This window comes from Apium graveolens, chromosome 2 (genome assembly GCF_009905375.1).
Source record: "Apium graveolens cultivar Ventura chromosome 2, ASM990537v1, whole genome shotgun sequence".
Classification (NCBI taxonomy): Eukaryota; Viridiplantae; Streptophyta; class Magnoliopsida; order Apiales; family Apiaceae; genus Apium; species Apium graveolens.
Window position 1 is genome coordinate 193,764,376 of NC_133648.1, and position 15,372 is coordinate 193,779,747.

A 15,372-nucleotide genomic window follows, 5' to 3' on the forward strand; every position below is an offset into this window, starting at 1 on the left:
TGATGGAAGCCCTGGCAGCATCTTCCAAGCTCATAGCTTGCCACTGCACCACCTCCTCATCTGTAACATGAAGGGAGCCCAGTGGGCCAAGACAGTTCAAAGCAGCAGAAGAGCCTGAAGGCGCGCCCTCTGTTCTGGGCCTTTTAGGCGCGCCCTGCTTCTCTGTCAGATCAATAATGGGCCTTTTCGGGATAAGAGTAGTTTGGGGGAAAGGAGTAGGAGTAGGGATGGATGTCTGCACTGTAGGAGCGTCTCTCTTTGGTTTGGGCTTGGGTTTGTCGCCAGGGTGCACCCCAAACGACTTTGGAATCCTTGGAGGAGCCATTTTTGCACAAAACATAGAAAATATTAGTTAAACTTGACAATCGGGCGTGTCGAACAAAGCAATAAATGAAAGCAATTAGTAAAGATAGCCATAATATAGATGTGTAACTTGTTAAGCCCCAGGTAAAAGGTGCGCCCTAAGTAACATAAAGTTTGTCAAGCAAAATTAACAGGAGGTTCTATCAATAATCTAGTATGCCAAGATTAAAACTAACATAAAGATTTATCAGGAAATGAGGACGCACCAATTATGGAAGGCACGCCTTTAGACTCTGAAATGATCAAACTTGAAGGGACTTCGCCTTGAAAAGAGCTGTCTTCTGCTTCGTCCTCTTCTTCTTCAGCTTTTTCTTCACTATCTAGGTCAAGGACACGAGAAACAGGGACACCTTTCCAAAATCTTATAAATCTACTCTTCTCTCCCACTTGGTCAGAAAGGATTCCAACTCGCATCAAATTGATCCTAGTAACCAAAGTCTTTAAGTTCCATCTTTCAGCGGCCTCTCTGAGAAGGGCTTCAGCTCGCCTTTTAGGCTCGCCCTTAAGTAGTTTGGCCACTGGTTTGTCTGAGAGAATGAGGTTGTGAGAAAAAATAAAATAGAAATAATATAAGAAAAAAAGAGTGAGAGGGGCCGCCCTTACTTGGAGACGTGTTGAATCTTATTCTCAACTTGGGAACATCATACAAATAAAAGAAGTTTTCCTTCCAACCTTTTTCATGGCTAAGCTTTCCAGAGGAGAAACCTTTCTTATTATGTTGCTTGTCTACAACCAAGTAGTAGTATCCATGGTCAGATTTCCTTAAGCTGAAAAAATAGCTGACTTCGACCATTGAAGGCTGAGGGAAGCCCAGGTATGTATAGAGAATGAATAGGGCTAGAATAAATTTGTAGCTGTTAGGAGAAAATTGGAGTGGAGCCACATCATAAAGTTCTATTACTTCCCTAAGGTAGGGATGCAAGAGTGCACCTATACCCAAAGAAACTAGCTTAGGGCTGGTTACCATCCTAGGGATCCAGAAGTTTCTCCCATAGTTGAAAATATGGGGGCGCATCATGCTCAGAGGGCGCGCCCATATGCCTTCCATGTCATAAAATTCCATGAGCCATTCTAGCTGCTCATCGGAACAAGCTGAGACAGGCCCACACAAAAAAGCTTCCCATGTTCTTTCCTGAAACGTTTCTTTACGGCTTAATTACACGGCTTATACTCATCCCAGTCAAAGTCTAACTCACTGTCGGAGACTTCCCAATGCTGGAAAGGAATTGGAGAAGGTTCAGGAGAGGTGGAAAACTGAAGAGAGTCCTCATCAAAGAAATTCAATTCATCGCGAAGGGGCGACATATTCTTTTCAGGCGCGCCCTCAGGAATGGGAGAAGTAGGCGCATCTTGTGGTTGTTGTGGAGATAGGCTTGGAGAAACAACCCTGTAAAAGACTTTGGATGGCCCTGCACCAACGTTGACACCAATTTCAACGCCCCTATACCTATCCACGTTTAAACTTTCCAGCCAGTCATCATCATCTAGCTCTGTACTAATAGGGACTGGGGATCTCTCCTTATGGATTAGCTTTTGTTTCCCATGTTAGGGGGAACACACACAATTATAGAACCAAACAAACAATGCAAAACACACACTCAATATATGATGCGGAAAAACCCACGTCCCCACTTGTATTATTAATCAAAACAATTATCAATAATACAATCAATCTCACCAAACGGTATTCACTCAAGCGATACTTAAGTCAAACAATACTCAAGCATACATCAAAACAATAACATGACTATGTATATATAGCCATCACAAACTTAGCCAACAAGACATACCTAATCTGATTACAATAATAATTCTCTACCCATACAATTATTACCCATTCCCATTATAATAATAATTGTCAACACATACAATTATTACCCAACTCAATTATGATAATAATTGTCTACCCATACAATTATTACCCAATTCAATTATGTTTCTATCACCAAGACCATACTACCTATTGGGTTTAACCCCAACAATCCTCCCCTTCAACCCAATATGATTTCATGCACAACCGAATTAACGGTCACCATCAAGCCATCGACGTCGATCGCCCAATACCTCCCCTCGAACAATAACCCCTCCTTCTAGTACAAAAAGATTTCTATTATCTTTTCGACCTTTGAGTATCTCTAAATCTCCTTTAGTGACTTTCAACATACTGTTCTTCATCATAACAGTATATCCCAAATCAACTAATTTACCCAACGAAATCAGATTTCGATTTAACTTTGGTATGTATCTTACTTGAGTTAACTTCTGAACACGACCGTTGTGACGTTTCATTGTTACATCACCAATGCCAGCAACCTTTATCGTTTTACCGTTCGGTAAAGTTACAATCTTTCCCTCACACTTTTTATAGGACGAGAACCACTCCCTCTTACCACATATGTGATGAGAACATCCCGAGTCAAGCACCCATTCTTCTTTTGATCCCTTCTCTTCTTGAACCAAAAGAACATCTTCATCAGCTTCTATAAGCGAAACACTACCCCCTCGATTTTTCTTCAACTCTCTCAAGTCTTCTCTTGCCTTTGGACACATAAATTGTATATGACCCAATTCCTCACAATAAAAACACCTGATATTAGGGTTATATTTCTTAGCATACTTCTTTTCCGTGTCACGCGCACGTACCACAAATACACTTCCATCAGATGTGTCACTTGATTCTTGTTTCATCAATCTTTCGGCCTCCAGAAGAACAACAATAGTCTCATCCAAATCTAACTTCATTTTCCCAACCAATAAAGAAGTCATCACAGTATTATACTTCTTCGGTAGAGACACTAGTAGTAGAACAGCTTTGTCCTCATCCTTTAATTTTTCATCCAAATTATTTAGCTGGTTGATTAAGCCATTAAAACGATTCAGATGATCTCTTAAATCTCTGTCTTCTTCCATCTTGAGCCCAAACAAATCTTTCTTGAGAAACAGCTTGTTGGCCAAAGACTTTGAGTGATAAGTCTTCATTAACTTCTCCCACAAATTCTTGGGATTGTCCTCTTCAAGAACATCATACTTGATTTCCGGTGCATGGGCCAACCGGATCGTTGATGCCGCACGTAACTTCATGTCTCCCCACTTTGTATCATCAACTTCAGTAGGCTTCTTCCCTCCGAGAGTCGCATATAACCCTCGTTGAATTAACAGATCTTTTACCGTACTTTTCCACAAGGTAAAATTGTTTCTTCCATTAAACAATTCAATTTCAAATCCCCCAACCTTCTCCATCATGAACCTTGGCTCTTGATACCAATTGTTAGGGGGAACACACACAAGTATAGAACCAAACAAACAATGCAAAACACACACTCAATATATGATGCGGAAAAACCCACGTCCCAACTTGTATTATTAATCAAAACAATTATCAATAATACAATCAATCTCACCAAACGGTATTCACTCAAGCGATACTTAAGTCAAACAATACTCAAGCATACATCAAAACAATAACATGACTATGTATATATAGTCATCACAAACTTAGCCAACAAGTCATACCTAATCTGATTACAATAATAATTCTCTACCCATACAAATATTACCCATTCCCATTATAATAATAATTGTCAACACATACAATTATTACCCAACTCAATTATGATAATAATTGTCTACCCATACAATTTTTACCCAATTCAATTATGTTTTCTATCACCAAGACCATACTACCTATTGGGTTTAACCCCAACATCCCATGCTTGGGAGATAAGGGGATATTATCCATGGAAGAACCATTTGAAGAGTCAGCCATCAGGGTACCTTTTTTGGAATCTTGAGCAAGGCGCGCCACCTGATTCAGAATCTCGGAAGTATGGTGGGCGTTTGGAGGCTGAGGTTCGAAGTAAGTGTTTGGAGGCGAATAGATTCCCAACTTGATAAGGAAATCCTTGAATGGGTGAAAAGAAGAGGACGCGCCCTCATCTTCCAGCTATCAAGAAAACGAAAGAAATATTGAGGGTGCGCCTAAGTCGAAAGAATGGAAGAAGAAGACATGAAGGAAGCAGACAAAGTAACGGATGCCTTAAGAAAACGGTATTTCCTGTGTTAGGAGTGACTTATGTCAAATTCCTTTTAGGGCGCTTCTTATGTTAAGAAGGCGCGTCCTATCAGTTACAAGGCCTAAAAAGTTTATTTAAATATTAAGATGTTTTGGGTGCGCCCTAGACAGGTCTCGCGATATGCGCGCTCTTAAATGTAATTAGATTAAGGGGGAAATGGTTGGAATTCTCAGAAACAAGATTTGAAAATTTTACTAAGCAGTTTTAGATAAAAATCACAGAAATTTAAATATACACACATATATACACACAGATACTTATGAACTGTGAACTAGAAGTTGAAAGGGTAACATGGCATGCAATGTGATTTACTTGACGGAATTCAAAAATACAAGAAGTTTTTCATACCTTTTAGATTGGAGAAGGAGTTGACCGGAAAAGATTTGGAGGATGGTAGTGAAGAAGGCCAATTTCGAGCAAAATGGTATCGCCGGAGTTGAAGCTTTTGGAGAGAAAGAGAAAGTGAAAAAAGGGAAAGAGTAAAAGTAAAAAGTAAAAAGATTGATTGTGACTGGTATTTATAGCTGAAGAAAGGACAACTGTCAAATCAATCACGTCGATCACGATTCCCGGAGAACAGGGAGAACCGTTTCAAACCGTTCAAAAATTCTAGGACGCGCCCTCATGAAGGCGCGCCTTATATGACTTTCATAGTAATTTGGAATTCTGGGACGACAAAAAAGCGCGCCCTGTTTAGGGCGCACCCAGTAAAATAATATTGAAAAGTATGTTTATACAAATCTTGATAAGGATGAGAAAAAATTCCAATCCCATTTTCAATGACATATGAAATTTGGGGGGTAGTTGTTATGCCCAAAAATTGGTATAAATAATATTCAGATTGAGATTGATAAAATAGTCAAAATTAAGGAAGAAATGCCTAAAATTAAGGAATAGATAAGATTATCTTTCTATAAAAAGAAAGAAGGTGCGCCCTATGTCTAACAGTACGCGCCTTATGGTGAAAATGGCTGATGGGAAGTTGTTGAAGAAGCTGTCTATGTAGGGGAGGCGCGCCCTCATGAAGGAGAGGAGGCGCGCCCTCATGAAGGAGAGGAGGCGCGCCCTGTAATTGAGAGAAAGATGAGTGACTCCACGATTGGGTCCTTCCTTGAGACAACCTTTAGGGCGTGCCTTGAGTCAGTAAAATGTTTTGGGAAGACTTTTGGCATGTATATTTGGAAGAGTTCTTTGGAAGATTCAAGGAAGACGTAGATTATTATTACTAACCTATTTGATGTAGGTATTCTATTGAAGAACTCATTCCTGTAGCATATCTACAGGAAAGGCGATGTTCGTGGTCAGAGACCTCTAGGTGTATGCCTGGACTGAAGGCCTCCTCCTGTAGTCAATGGGTGTCCTCATTGGGGATGTGGGGTAAATTCTGGTGTGTGCTTTGGGAGCTCTGTCTCTGTAGTCAACGGGTGTCCTCATTGGGAGACTTTGGAGTATCCTACACTTTGCACCCAAAAGCTTGGGATCACTTGTCCTGTAATCTGGTAGGGGCTCCTTATCGGGGGACACGGATGCGTCCAACATTTGGGATGAACCACAGCTATACCTGCGTCCACGAACTAGAGAAACAGCTGGTAGCGGAGGGTTATCCTTGGCCAGGGAGATGCCTTATCCGTGAAGTCTCGAAGCCGCGGACGAGCCTTGGGCCTTTGTGGTTGGACTTCATCGGCGGACATTCCTAAAGATAGTAGAAGACGGTTGAACTACATTGGCTTGATTCCCTATAAATAGGGATACGTAGGCAAATTGCAAGGGGTCAGAAGCGAGAGCGCAAAGGAGCCACCACTAACCCTAAGCAATCTCAGCCACCAATAACCACCACCAAACACTGTTCATCTTTTCCGACGAATACTGTTCATCAGATCCACCGATTACTGTTCACGTTTCCGACGAAGAACCGTCATCATATATCTTGTTTTCGGCTACGAACCTCAGACTTTATTACTCCCAAATTCCTCCGTCAACACTACGATTTAATATTTCAATTACATTAACAAATAATTAATACTCGTATTACTAAATTTTCAAAAATATTTAATTATTAAATATCATAAATTTGAATATTGTATGAAAAATCTAATACATATTAAATATTAACATATATATCTTAGATGACAAAATCTTTTAACTAACATGAAAAATAAGAGAACGATAAGAAGAATGTACGTTGTGCTCACTTTCTGGTTATGGGCTAATATGACATGTAAAAACACATTTGCATCAAGCTGCCAAACAGGTCCAAATAAGTTGAACCCATCATTTTACCTCATAATGACGCTTATGTGAACCGCCAAACATGCGCATTGTGTTTACCTAGTAAGTAAGGACACGGTCGCGGGAGTGCGAGTACGTAGTGCGTGAATACAAGAATTTGACAAATGTAAAAATATGGTGATACGGGTGCAGGGGGACACGAGAAAAATAAACAAAAAAATTATATATATTTCATGTTAAACATAATAAAACTTACTAACAAAACCAAAAATTGCATGAAAAATGAATCAAATGCATCATTTATTAATCTAAAACACAAAAATACAAGTAAAATCTTTTAGTTTATATAAAAATGAATACGATAATTAATAAGTTTGTAGTAACTAATAGACATGGATACTTAATTAATTTTATAAATATAGTTTGCTAAAATAGATTTTAACTACAATTTTTAAAGATAAAATTTCATATTAGTATCATCGAAGACTCCGCGTGGCCAATACGGCCATACGTGTGTCTGAGAATCCAACACGGGACTTGGCAGCGATCCAAGTGTCCATGACTTTACCAACTCCAATAAGACTGTAGAAAAAGATTCGATATTGATAATACGTGTCAATGGTGCCATGTGTCATATGAAAAAGGTGTACATGTACTGCCAACTGTAGTGTAGGTGGATGTGGGACTGTTGACCAATATTATTATCTTGCATGAAAATGGTGTTCTTAATGGGTTTAAAATATTATTTGATAGTAGTAGTCGAGAAAATTGTGCTTTGATTGCAATAGTATGTTGGAGCTTGTGAAACAAACGGAACAAATGAATATGGGACAAGGTGCACATGTCGAGTTTTGGAGTAAAAACTGCAGCTTTAAACTTGCTGTCAGATTGGATGAAATCACTGGAGCATGATCAAGTAACTAATGCTAGGACGAGTACATCAATGACAGAAAAAACTTGGATCAAGCCACCAAAAGGATGGGTAAAAATAAATGTGGATGGAGCTTTATTTGAGGAGGTGAAGAACATTGAGTTGGGTAGTGTTGTTAGAGATGCAGATGGAAAATTTCCTATGACTAAGAGCAGCAGACATGAAGAGCTTAGTACCACCAAGAGAAGCATATGAACTCATCTTAAAGGAAGCTCTGTCATGGTTGAGAGGAAGGAACTTCAGAAAATGCATATTCGAGACTGATTCAAAATTCTGGCTAACGCTTGCAAAAGGATCCATGGCAATTCATACTTTGATGCTATTTTTATGGATTGTATTGATTTACTTAATCACTTTGATTATGTTCTAGTTATTTTTATTCATAGGTTTGCGAATGGTATAACTCAATCGCTAACAAAAGCGACTTATTCTATATCAAGCTCTCGGGAATGGCATGACAATGCTCCCGATAGTATTCATCATGCACTCATTTCTGAAGAATTTGAAGTAATGCAAGTATGATTTTGACAAAAAAAATCATATTAGAGGACTAAAAAAGAACAACAAAAAATGCACTCATCTCAGCACTTAGAAATGAGCAATATAAGGTCTGTTAATTAAGACAACCCAACAAAATTTAGTTTTTATCTGCATTGATAAATATATAGTAAGCATCAATTTGGTATTTAATTATACGAACCTAATAGGAGACAATAAAGGCAGAGGCAAGATCACGGCTGATTTCACAGACCTAATCACTTCCCGACCGGACTCGATCAAATTTGGTGTTGACAAAGCTATTACATCATTATAATTTTTTTGTCCAAGATTACATATAATTTAACAACTTTGCTAGTGGACTAGAAGAGTAGGATCTATTCACTATAATGGAATTGGGTTGGGCCTTAATTAGACCTGTTGGGTTGGATTAGGGTTTTAAATATTTAAATTCTAATCCAACCTATTATAATCGACCCAATGAAAAATTAATCCAACTAATCCACGGTTTTGGATGGCTCTGTTTGATCGGTCTAATTAAAAGTCGGGTCCGGTCGGTTTCAACTGGTTCACTAGCCCATGAACAATCCTACCAATAGACACTTAAAAGTTAAAAATGTTCACTTGCACGAAAGCAAATCTTTTATAACCAAACATACGTAAAGATCATCAATTTGGATTTCGACTGGGTTTTTCGCCTTAAACATAGTTATTTTTGATCTACTACAATCGTGGAAAAAAAATAATATTATAATTATATGAAAAAAGGTCGCATGCAACTTCCTACGTACGAATAACGTTGATATAAAATCATTACTTGGTAACGAACTTATTGATAAAATATTGAGAAAAGAGTAAAGTAAGATTTTATCGTAATATGACTTGTTCTCGATCACTATACAAAAGGGGCTTATATAACTAACTAACAATAACAGAGGAAAATATCATAATAAAAAACTTATATAATAAAACTATCTAATAACAATAAATATATATTAACATCCCCCTCAACCTCACGTTAATGAACTATGAGTTTATCGAACAAGAAATGGAGTCACGTAACCAGACAAACCAAAGAACGAATCCAAAATTCTGCATAAGCAAAAAACAAGAGCTAAGCACAAAATTGCGCACAAGCACAAAACAAGAGCAAATATGCTACTGAAAAACTAGTATCGAATCAACAAGAGAAGAAGAACCATTTATGTCACCCAATAATCGAAGAAAACCACTTTAAAATTAAAAAATCTTTACCCACCGAAACCGAATATAAAATCAAACCAACTTCATGTGCAAACCAACTCGAAATTCAAACTGTATTCAGATCAAATCAACAAATTTTATCCATATCTAACGAACAAATTGTATTCAATTTTAATATCAAGCCCCAGTCAAACCCATTATGAAATTTATTTGTTAAATAATTAAGTGAGACATAATTATAATACAAATAGAAATTTCGAATTAATAATAACTCCTAATAAATTAAGATTTATAATTCGTTTTTCTACTCTCTATATAATATCTCTTGTGTGGCTGATTGTGCAAAGAAAGACTTTTACTAAAACCCTAGCCATCAAGGGAGAAGATGGAGAGAGCAAGAAGAAACGAGTTTGTACTAGTACACATTCAATCCTTGAGTTCAAGCATTCGTGTAGATACCGATAGAGCGTAGATCGCGAGTGCGAGATGCGTGGTGATTGAACAAGTTTTGGATATCCATTAGTCAACCAATTGGTAAAGTTTCTTAAGATAAACAATCTGATCTACGAATTAAATATATATTTTTCGCATGGATCCTGCGGTGGGTTTCGAAAAGTTTAAATCTACATCTACTTTATAACTAAGTCCAAGTCAAAAAAAAACTATTTCCAATCTTAAACAAAGTAAAAACTGAATCCAAGTTTAAACTGTTTCCAAATATAATCAAATTTCATGATGGGCAAATGTGCCTAGAGCAACAGATAAACTATAACAATCCCGCGAAGGGCCAATATACCTAGAGTACCAAATAAAGTAAACAATCTCGTTAAGGGCCAATGTACCTAGAGTACCAAATAAAGTAAAACAAACAAAGACCGTGTGTATGTATCTCAATCAAAACGAAACAAAACTAGTAGAAAAAACCAAACAAAATCAAACTTTGTATCCAAAGAAATCCAACCAATTTTGAAGGGAAAAAAGCAATCATAGTTAAAGCTTAAAAATTATCCAAGAAAAAAAACATGACTGATTTAGAGAAGAAACAGTAATCGGAATACATGTTCTAAACCAAAAATGTGGAAGCCACCAAACGACTCTCCAATAAATTATCTCGTATCAAATTATAGCTCTTGATAACATAATAAAGTATATGGATTTTTATTGTAATATGACTTGTTCTCTACTACAATATAAGAGCAATTTATATAGTCAACAACCCAACATCATAACAACTCACAAGAAAATTATTATAATTATGAAACTAACCAATAATAATAATAATAATAATAATAATAATAATATAAGTTAACCCTTATGATCATCTAGGGCTGTTTACTAACCGAGCCGAACCGATTTTGACAAACTGAGTCGAGCTTTATTTTTTTTTACGAACCGAGCCGAGCTTTTTTATCGAATTGAAAATATGTTCGAGTTCGAGCTCATTAACTAACGAGTCGGACACGAGTTTGTTCGCGAACAAAAACGAGCTGAGCCAAGCTCGAGCCGTAACCGAGAAGCTCCTTAACAGATAAAAAAAATTAACTTTTATTGGCCCAACCCACCTGATTTAAACCTAACCCAATTATCAAAATTTATATTCGTAGAAATCTTAACCCCTACTCTCCTTGTGCTCTCCTTATCCCTGAATCCCTGAATCCTATTTTATTTAGTAAACTATTATTTTAACTAATCTGCTTTTGTATGTCTACTTTCTTTCAAATTGAATTCTTGTAATATTTTTTTCATGATTTTCTTAGTGGGTTTTGTACGTGAAATACTTGTTTTGGGAGACCAAGTTTTGGATTATTGCTGGTTCAATCTTGGTGGGGTGTTTCGTGATGTGTTTAGTGGATTTTGTATGTATATGATACCTCTGTATTAGCATTAGCACTTGGCAGTCATGACTCCTTGTAAAAGGTTTTCTAATTCTTATCACTTATGTATTTACGAATAATCTTTGCTCTTCATTTTCTTCATCACGAGTAAGGGTCGAAGATCTTCCTCAATTATAGTAATTAAAAATATTCTGAAAATATTTCATTTTTTTCGAGATTTAAATAGCTGAGCTCGAGTCGAGTTCGAGCCAAACATGTAAAAACTCGGCTCAAACTCATTTTGTTAACGGAAACCTTTTTGTGTTCGAGTTCGAATTCAAGTTTTTAACTGACCGAACCTTTATCGAGTCAAACTCGAGTTTGTTGACGAACATCCGTAATTTATTTGTGAACGGCCCTAGAGTATCAATTGATATATTTATAGCTAGAGAAAGTGAATACTAGTTAATAACCGAAAGTATTATAATTATGAAACTAACCAATAATAATAATATACCTTAAATCTTATGAACATCCATTAATATATTTATAGCAAAAGAAAGTGAATACAAAATGTCAGAAACAATGATTTACGGTTAATTGAGTTGACATTGCGTCTTGGAGTATACAATTTTCTATAAACAACCATTTCTAATCTCTGCGCTATTTCTGTAAATACCCCGATACACATACAGAATCCGAGATATAATATAACAACCCATCCTCCCTGAGCTGCATGCATCTATTTAAGCTGCTCCAGAATTCCTAATTAATGTTATTGAAAGTTCCAAAAGTCTGCATAAAGAATTTAAGTTTCAGTTTCGTGTAAAACAGTAAAGGATGAAATACAAGGCAAGACTATTCATCAAGGATCAGTAATTTACTTAATTTTTTCTCTGGAAAATATAAATTGGATTTGATATGATAACTGATGCCTAACTTTTCAACAGTTTTAAGGCTTCACTTGTGATACAGGCAATCAGGTAATGCACAAGCCTTTATCAGGATGCATCTAATTTCTTATATAGTGATACACACTAGTACTAGAAAATGCTTGATCAGCACTTAACTTGTACCTTGTTTCTGCTCGATTTGATCATTGCCTTCAGTAGATTGTCTCCGGCAATTTGCCTCAGTGTGCTTATCAGTTGGTTCCTCGTAATGCTTTTTGCCTATTACAAAACAATTGGACAAATAACATTTGAGCCAAGTAATCCCTGTATATCTTGAGGGTATAATAAAAAAATTCCAAGGAATAGAATCATACCAGAAATGCAGTGTGAGATCTGGTAACCAAGGCCATTTCAGAAGGTATCAAATATGGTTTAAGATCTGACATTAGTTTCGGAAAGCTTATGTAGGGTGACCTATGTATCAAAGCAAGTCCCCGACTCCTTGGTGAACCTGAAGATTAAAAAAAAAATACATACTTGGAGCACTGAAAAAGGCCTAAACTTTAAAAATAACAGAAGTTTGTTTAATATTGCTTACGGGTCAGTGAAGTGGTATTGAAACTAATAACGAAGATGGGAAGAATGTGAGAATTCATGTAACAACTCCAGACAATATACTTTTTGGGTTGGTCCAAATTATCTACACCAGTATCAAACTCTTCTGAACTTGGTTGAAACTGCTCAGAACCGGCACATATTTCTTCTGTTTTCCCCAATATCACACGACACAAAAGAATGTGTCTCAACCCATTGGCGTCAACTTCTGATGATAATACACTGCAAAATCGCAATTTGTATGTACCAAATTCATAAATATATATAAATCATTATTCATATTAATAAAATGCTAAAAGTGTTAGAATAATATCAGAATTCAGGCTACCACCCACAACATTTCTCACAATTTATGAGGGACACGAAAGGTAATTGGTTCCTTGACAAAAAACACTATTAGAAACTTTTAATCAGAAAAAAAAAAATCAGAGGACTGTTTTTAACGGCTCATTCTCGGATTCTCAGATAATAAACGAGTTCGAAGTTCTCGAGTACCTCTGTTTGTGGATTTTGCTCAGAAACACACGTCCATTACATGTTGGGGTTTTGCTCGTGAACATATTTATCTCGTTTACGAGGTTTCATGACATAATAATTTATATCAAATTAACAAATTATTGAACTACTAGTTTAGAACATGCAAATACATGACAAAATCTGAAACAGAAGAAATTGAAGATAAGAAACCGAACATCTATGTTTGAAGTTCATGAACAGATCGTTCATTACGTTTAAAAGTTATCAGGACAAACTATAACAAATTTATCAACTACTGGTTTAGAACATGCAATATGCAAAAAAATCTAAAACCCGAATTGAAGATTTAAAACGGAACAAAAACAAGATTCAATTGTTACCAACCTATCCATAGGAAATTTGGCAGGAGACAGATAGATGCCACGTCCATATAAATCTCCATTACCAGGTGATTTAACACATGCAAACCCGTGAGATGTTACATCAGAAATCTCTTTCTTCGAACCGCCATACCATGCATATTTTAAATTAGGATTTCCACCAGTTTTTCTTGAAACTGCCTCAGAAAAAATCCGAAAACTTTGTATCCTGCCTTGTCCCGATAAACTGGAAAACAAGTTTTTACGGATGGCCACAAGTGTTACGTGCTGGCTATGGTTTCTCAAGCCCCTAACAAGGGAATTTTTGATGATGTCGTACAGCAGAGAAGCTGACGAAGAATCAGAACGTGCAGCAAGGATGTCGTAGTTGTCTTCTGTGACTGATGAGACTTGATCATGTTCCATATTGTTAATCTGAATACACTAAATTGTTTTATGTAGTAGTATTAACTTGAGAATTCAAGAGAGAAAAGTAACCTTTAGATGATATTGTAGTTTGTATATATAGAGATGGAGGATTATAAAGTGTGTTATGTTAATTAATATAGAAGTTGTGTTAATTCAAATTCAAATATACTAATTTTTAAATTTTGTCAAATTCAAATTTAATTTCAGTTTTTTTTTTTCAAATTTGATCTGCAAACAAGGTTTGACTTAAATATCTAATACTACTTTGTTGAATACTCAAAAGTTTGTAGAATTGGCCCAAAAATATATATAGATCATCAAAACATCCAATCACAAAGCAAGGTTTACAAACCAAGGTTTACATTCCACAATTACTGATACAATTAGATTAGATATATAGTTGGACATTGATAACGAGACTGATGACGCGGGTTTATAACCAAGACTAATTTAGTACCTAAGCTCGATTCTTAAGCAGAAAAATAATCTCAAACTTCCAGAGTTATCATAATGGCTAGGCTCCATTAATTATATCCCTTGAAGTAAATTGCTACCAATTCTGAAAGAAGCATAAGCATCAATACTAGCATACTGAACCTGGTCCAGGGTAAGCTTCCTAGCCTCCCAGTTGCTCCTGCAAACATCAAGTGGCTTCGCCATGTACAGTCCCACAATACTGTTAGCAAGTTCTTTCAGTCCGGGCTTGCGAAAGAAACGTATCGGCCAGCTAGTCATAGCCAAGGCTTGAATGTCACAAGTCTTGGAAACACTCAAGCTATACTCATTCATAAGTTTAAGCGCGTAATCCTGCACTTCCACACCAACAAAAGTAAAATTAGTATCGCTGAAGAAAGCCTTGAGAGATTGAGTAATGCAATCCAGATAGAACATTTGGACTATGAGACACTTTGAGTCAATGCACAGCTGCAATGTTGCAGTCTTATTTTTCAGAATTGGGCTGAAGGTGGGCTTCCATTCGCAGTCGAGTCCAACTATGGTTTGGGTATGGCAGGATGCGCGAACGCTGCGTATCCATTCATCAACAGCTGAAGCCTTATTAGTGACTGTTACTTCAATCACATTTTCTTGAAAGGTGACTCTGTACTTTGTTGTCATATCAACAATCTGTTTGATCAGTTGGGATCTACTTTCTGTGGATGTGAGAAGATGTATGCATAGAGAGCTTATATATAGAGCAATGCATATAGCTAGGACTATACAACTTCTATTTTCAATGAATGGTATTCAAACTTACTTGGAGTACACTAGCTTGATCTTCACAAATTTTGACCTTATTACTATAATTCTTTGAAAATAGAGGAACCATTCATTTTTTTTTCTCGAAAATAACAGGTTAATTAATTAAATGTTTCTCGGAAAATAACATTAAGCCAGGTAGTGGTTACATTTAGACCTGGCAAATCGGATAATCGGGTCGGTTTCGGATCAGATCTATTTTGGATCGGTTTCACTTTCGAATTATGATAT

General features: G+C 36.6%; 2 protein-coding genes across 2 annotated transcripts; both read right to left on the reverse strand.

Annotated features, from left to right (window-relative positions):
* Positions 1–11,768: 11,768 nt before the first annotated feature.
* LOC141695946 (putative inactive poly [ADP-ribose] polymerase SRO2) lies at positions 11,769–13,881 on the reverse strand. The gene is made up of 5 exons (XM_074500150.1): positions 13,481–13,881; positions 12,603–12,841; positions 12,379–12,515; positions 12,188–12,283; positions 11,769–11,906 (listed from the first exon to the last, which is right to left on the reverse strand). The coding sequence occupies exons 1-5, from the start codon at positions 13,879–13,881 to the stop codon at positions 11,877–11,879; spliced, it is 903 nt and encodes a 300-aa protein (XP_074356251.1). The 3' UTR covers positions 11,769–11,876.
* A 531-nt stretch (positions 13,882–14,412) lies between these two features.
* On the reverse strand, positions 14,413–15,000 carry LOC141695955 (3'-5' exonuclease-like). The gene has a single exon (XM_074500157.1). It carries the CDS (start codon positions 14,998–15,000, stop codon positions 14,413–14,415), a length of 588 nt encoding a protein of 195 aa, XP_074356258.1.
* Positions 15,001–15,372: the final 372 nt, after the last annotated feature.

Excerpts from the sequence above, each read along its gene's own strand:
- LOC141695955 (XM_074500157.1), bottom strand. The coding sequence starts at position 15,000 with ATGACAACAAAGTACAGAGTCACCTTTCAAGAAAATGTGATTGAAGTA.
- LOC141695946 (XM_074500150.1), bottom strand. The coding sequence starts at position 13,881 with ATGGAACATGATCAAGTCTCATCAGTCACAGAAGACAACTACGACATC. Across the intron at positions 12,842-13,480 it reads GCCAAATTTCCTATGGATAG|TGTATTATCATCAGAAGTTG; the intron begins GTTGGTAACAAT and ends GCGATTTTGCAG. Across the intron at positions 12,516-12,602 it reads CAATACCACTTCACTGACCC|GTTCACCAAGGAGTCGGGGA; the intron begins GTAAGCAATATT and ends TTTAATCTTCAG.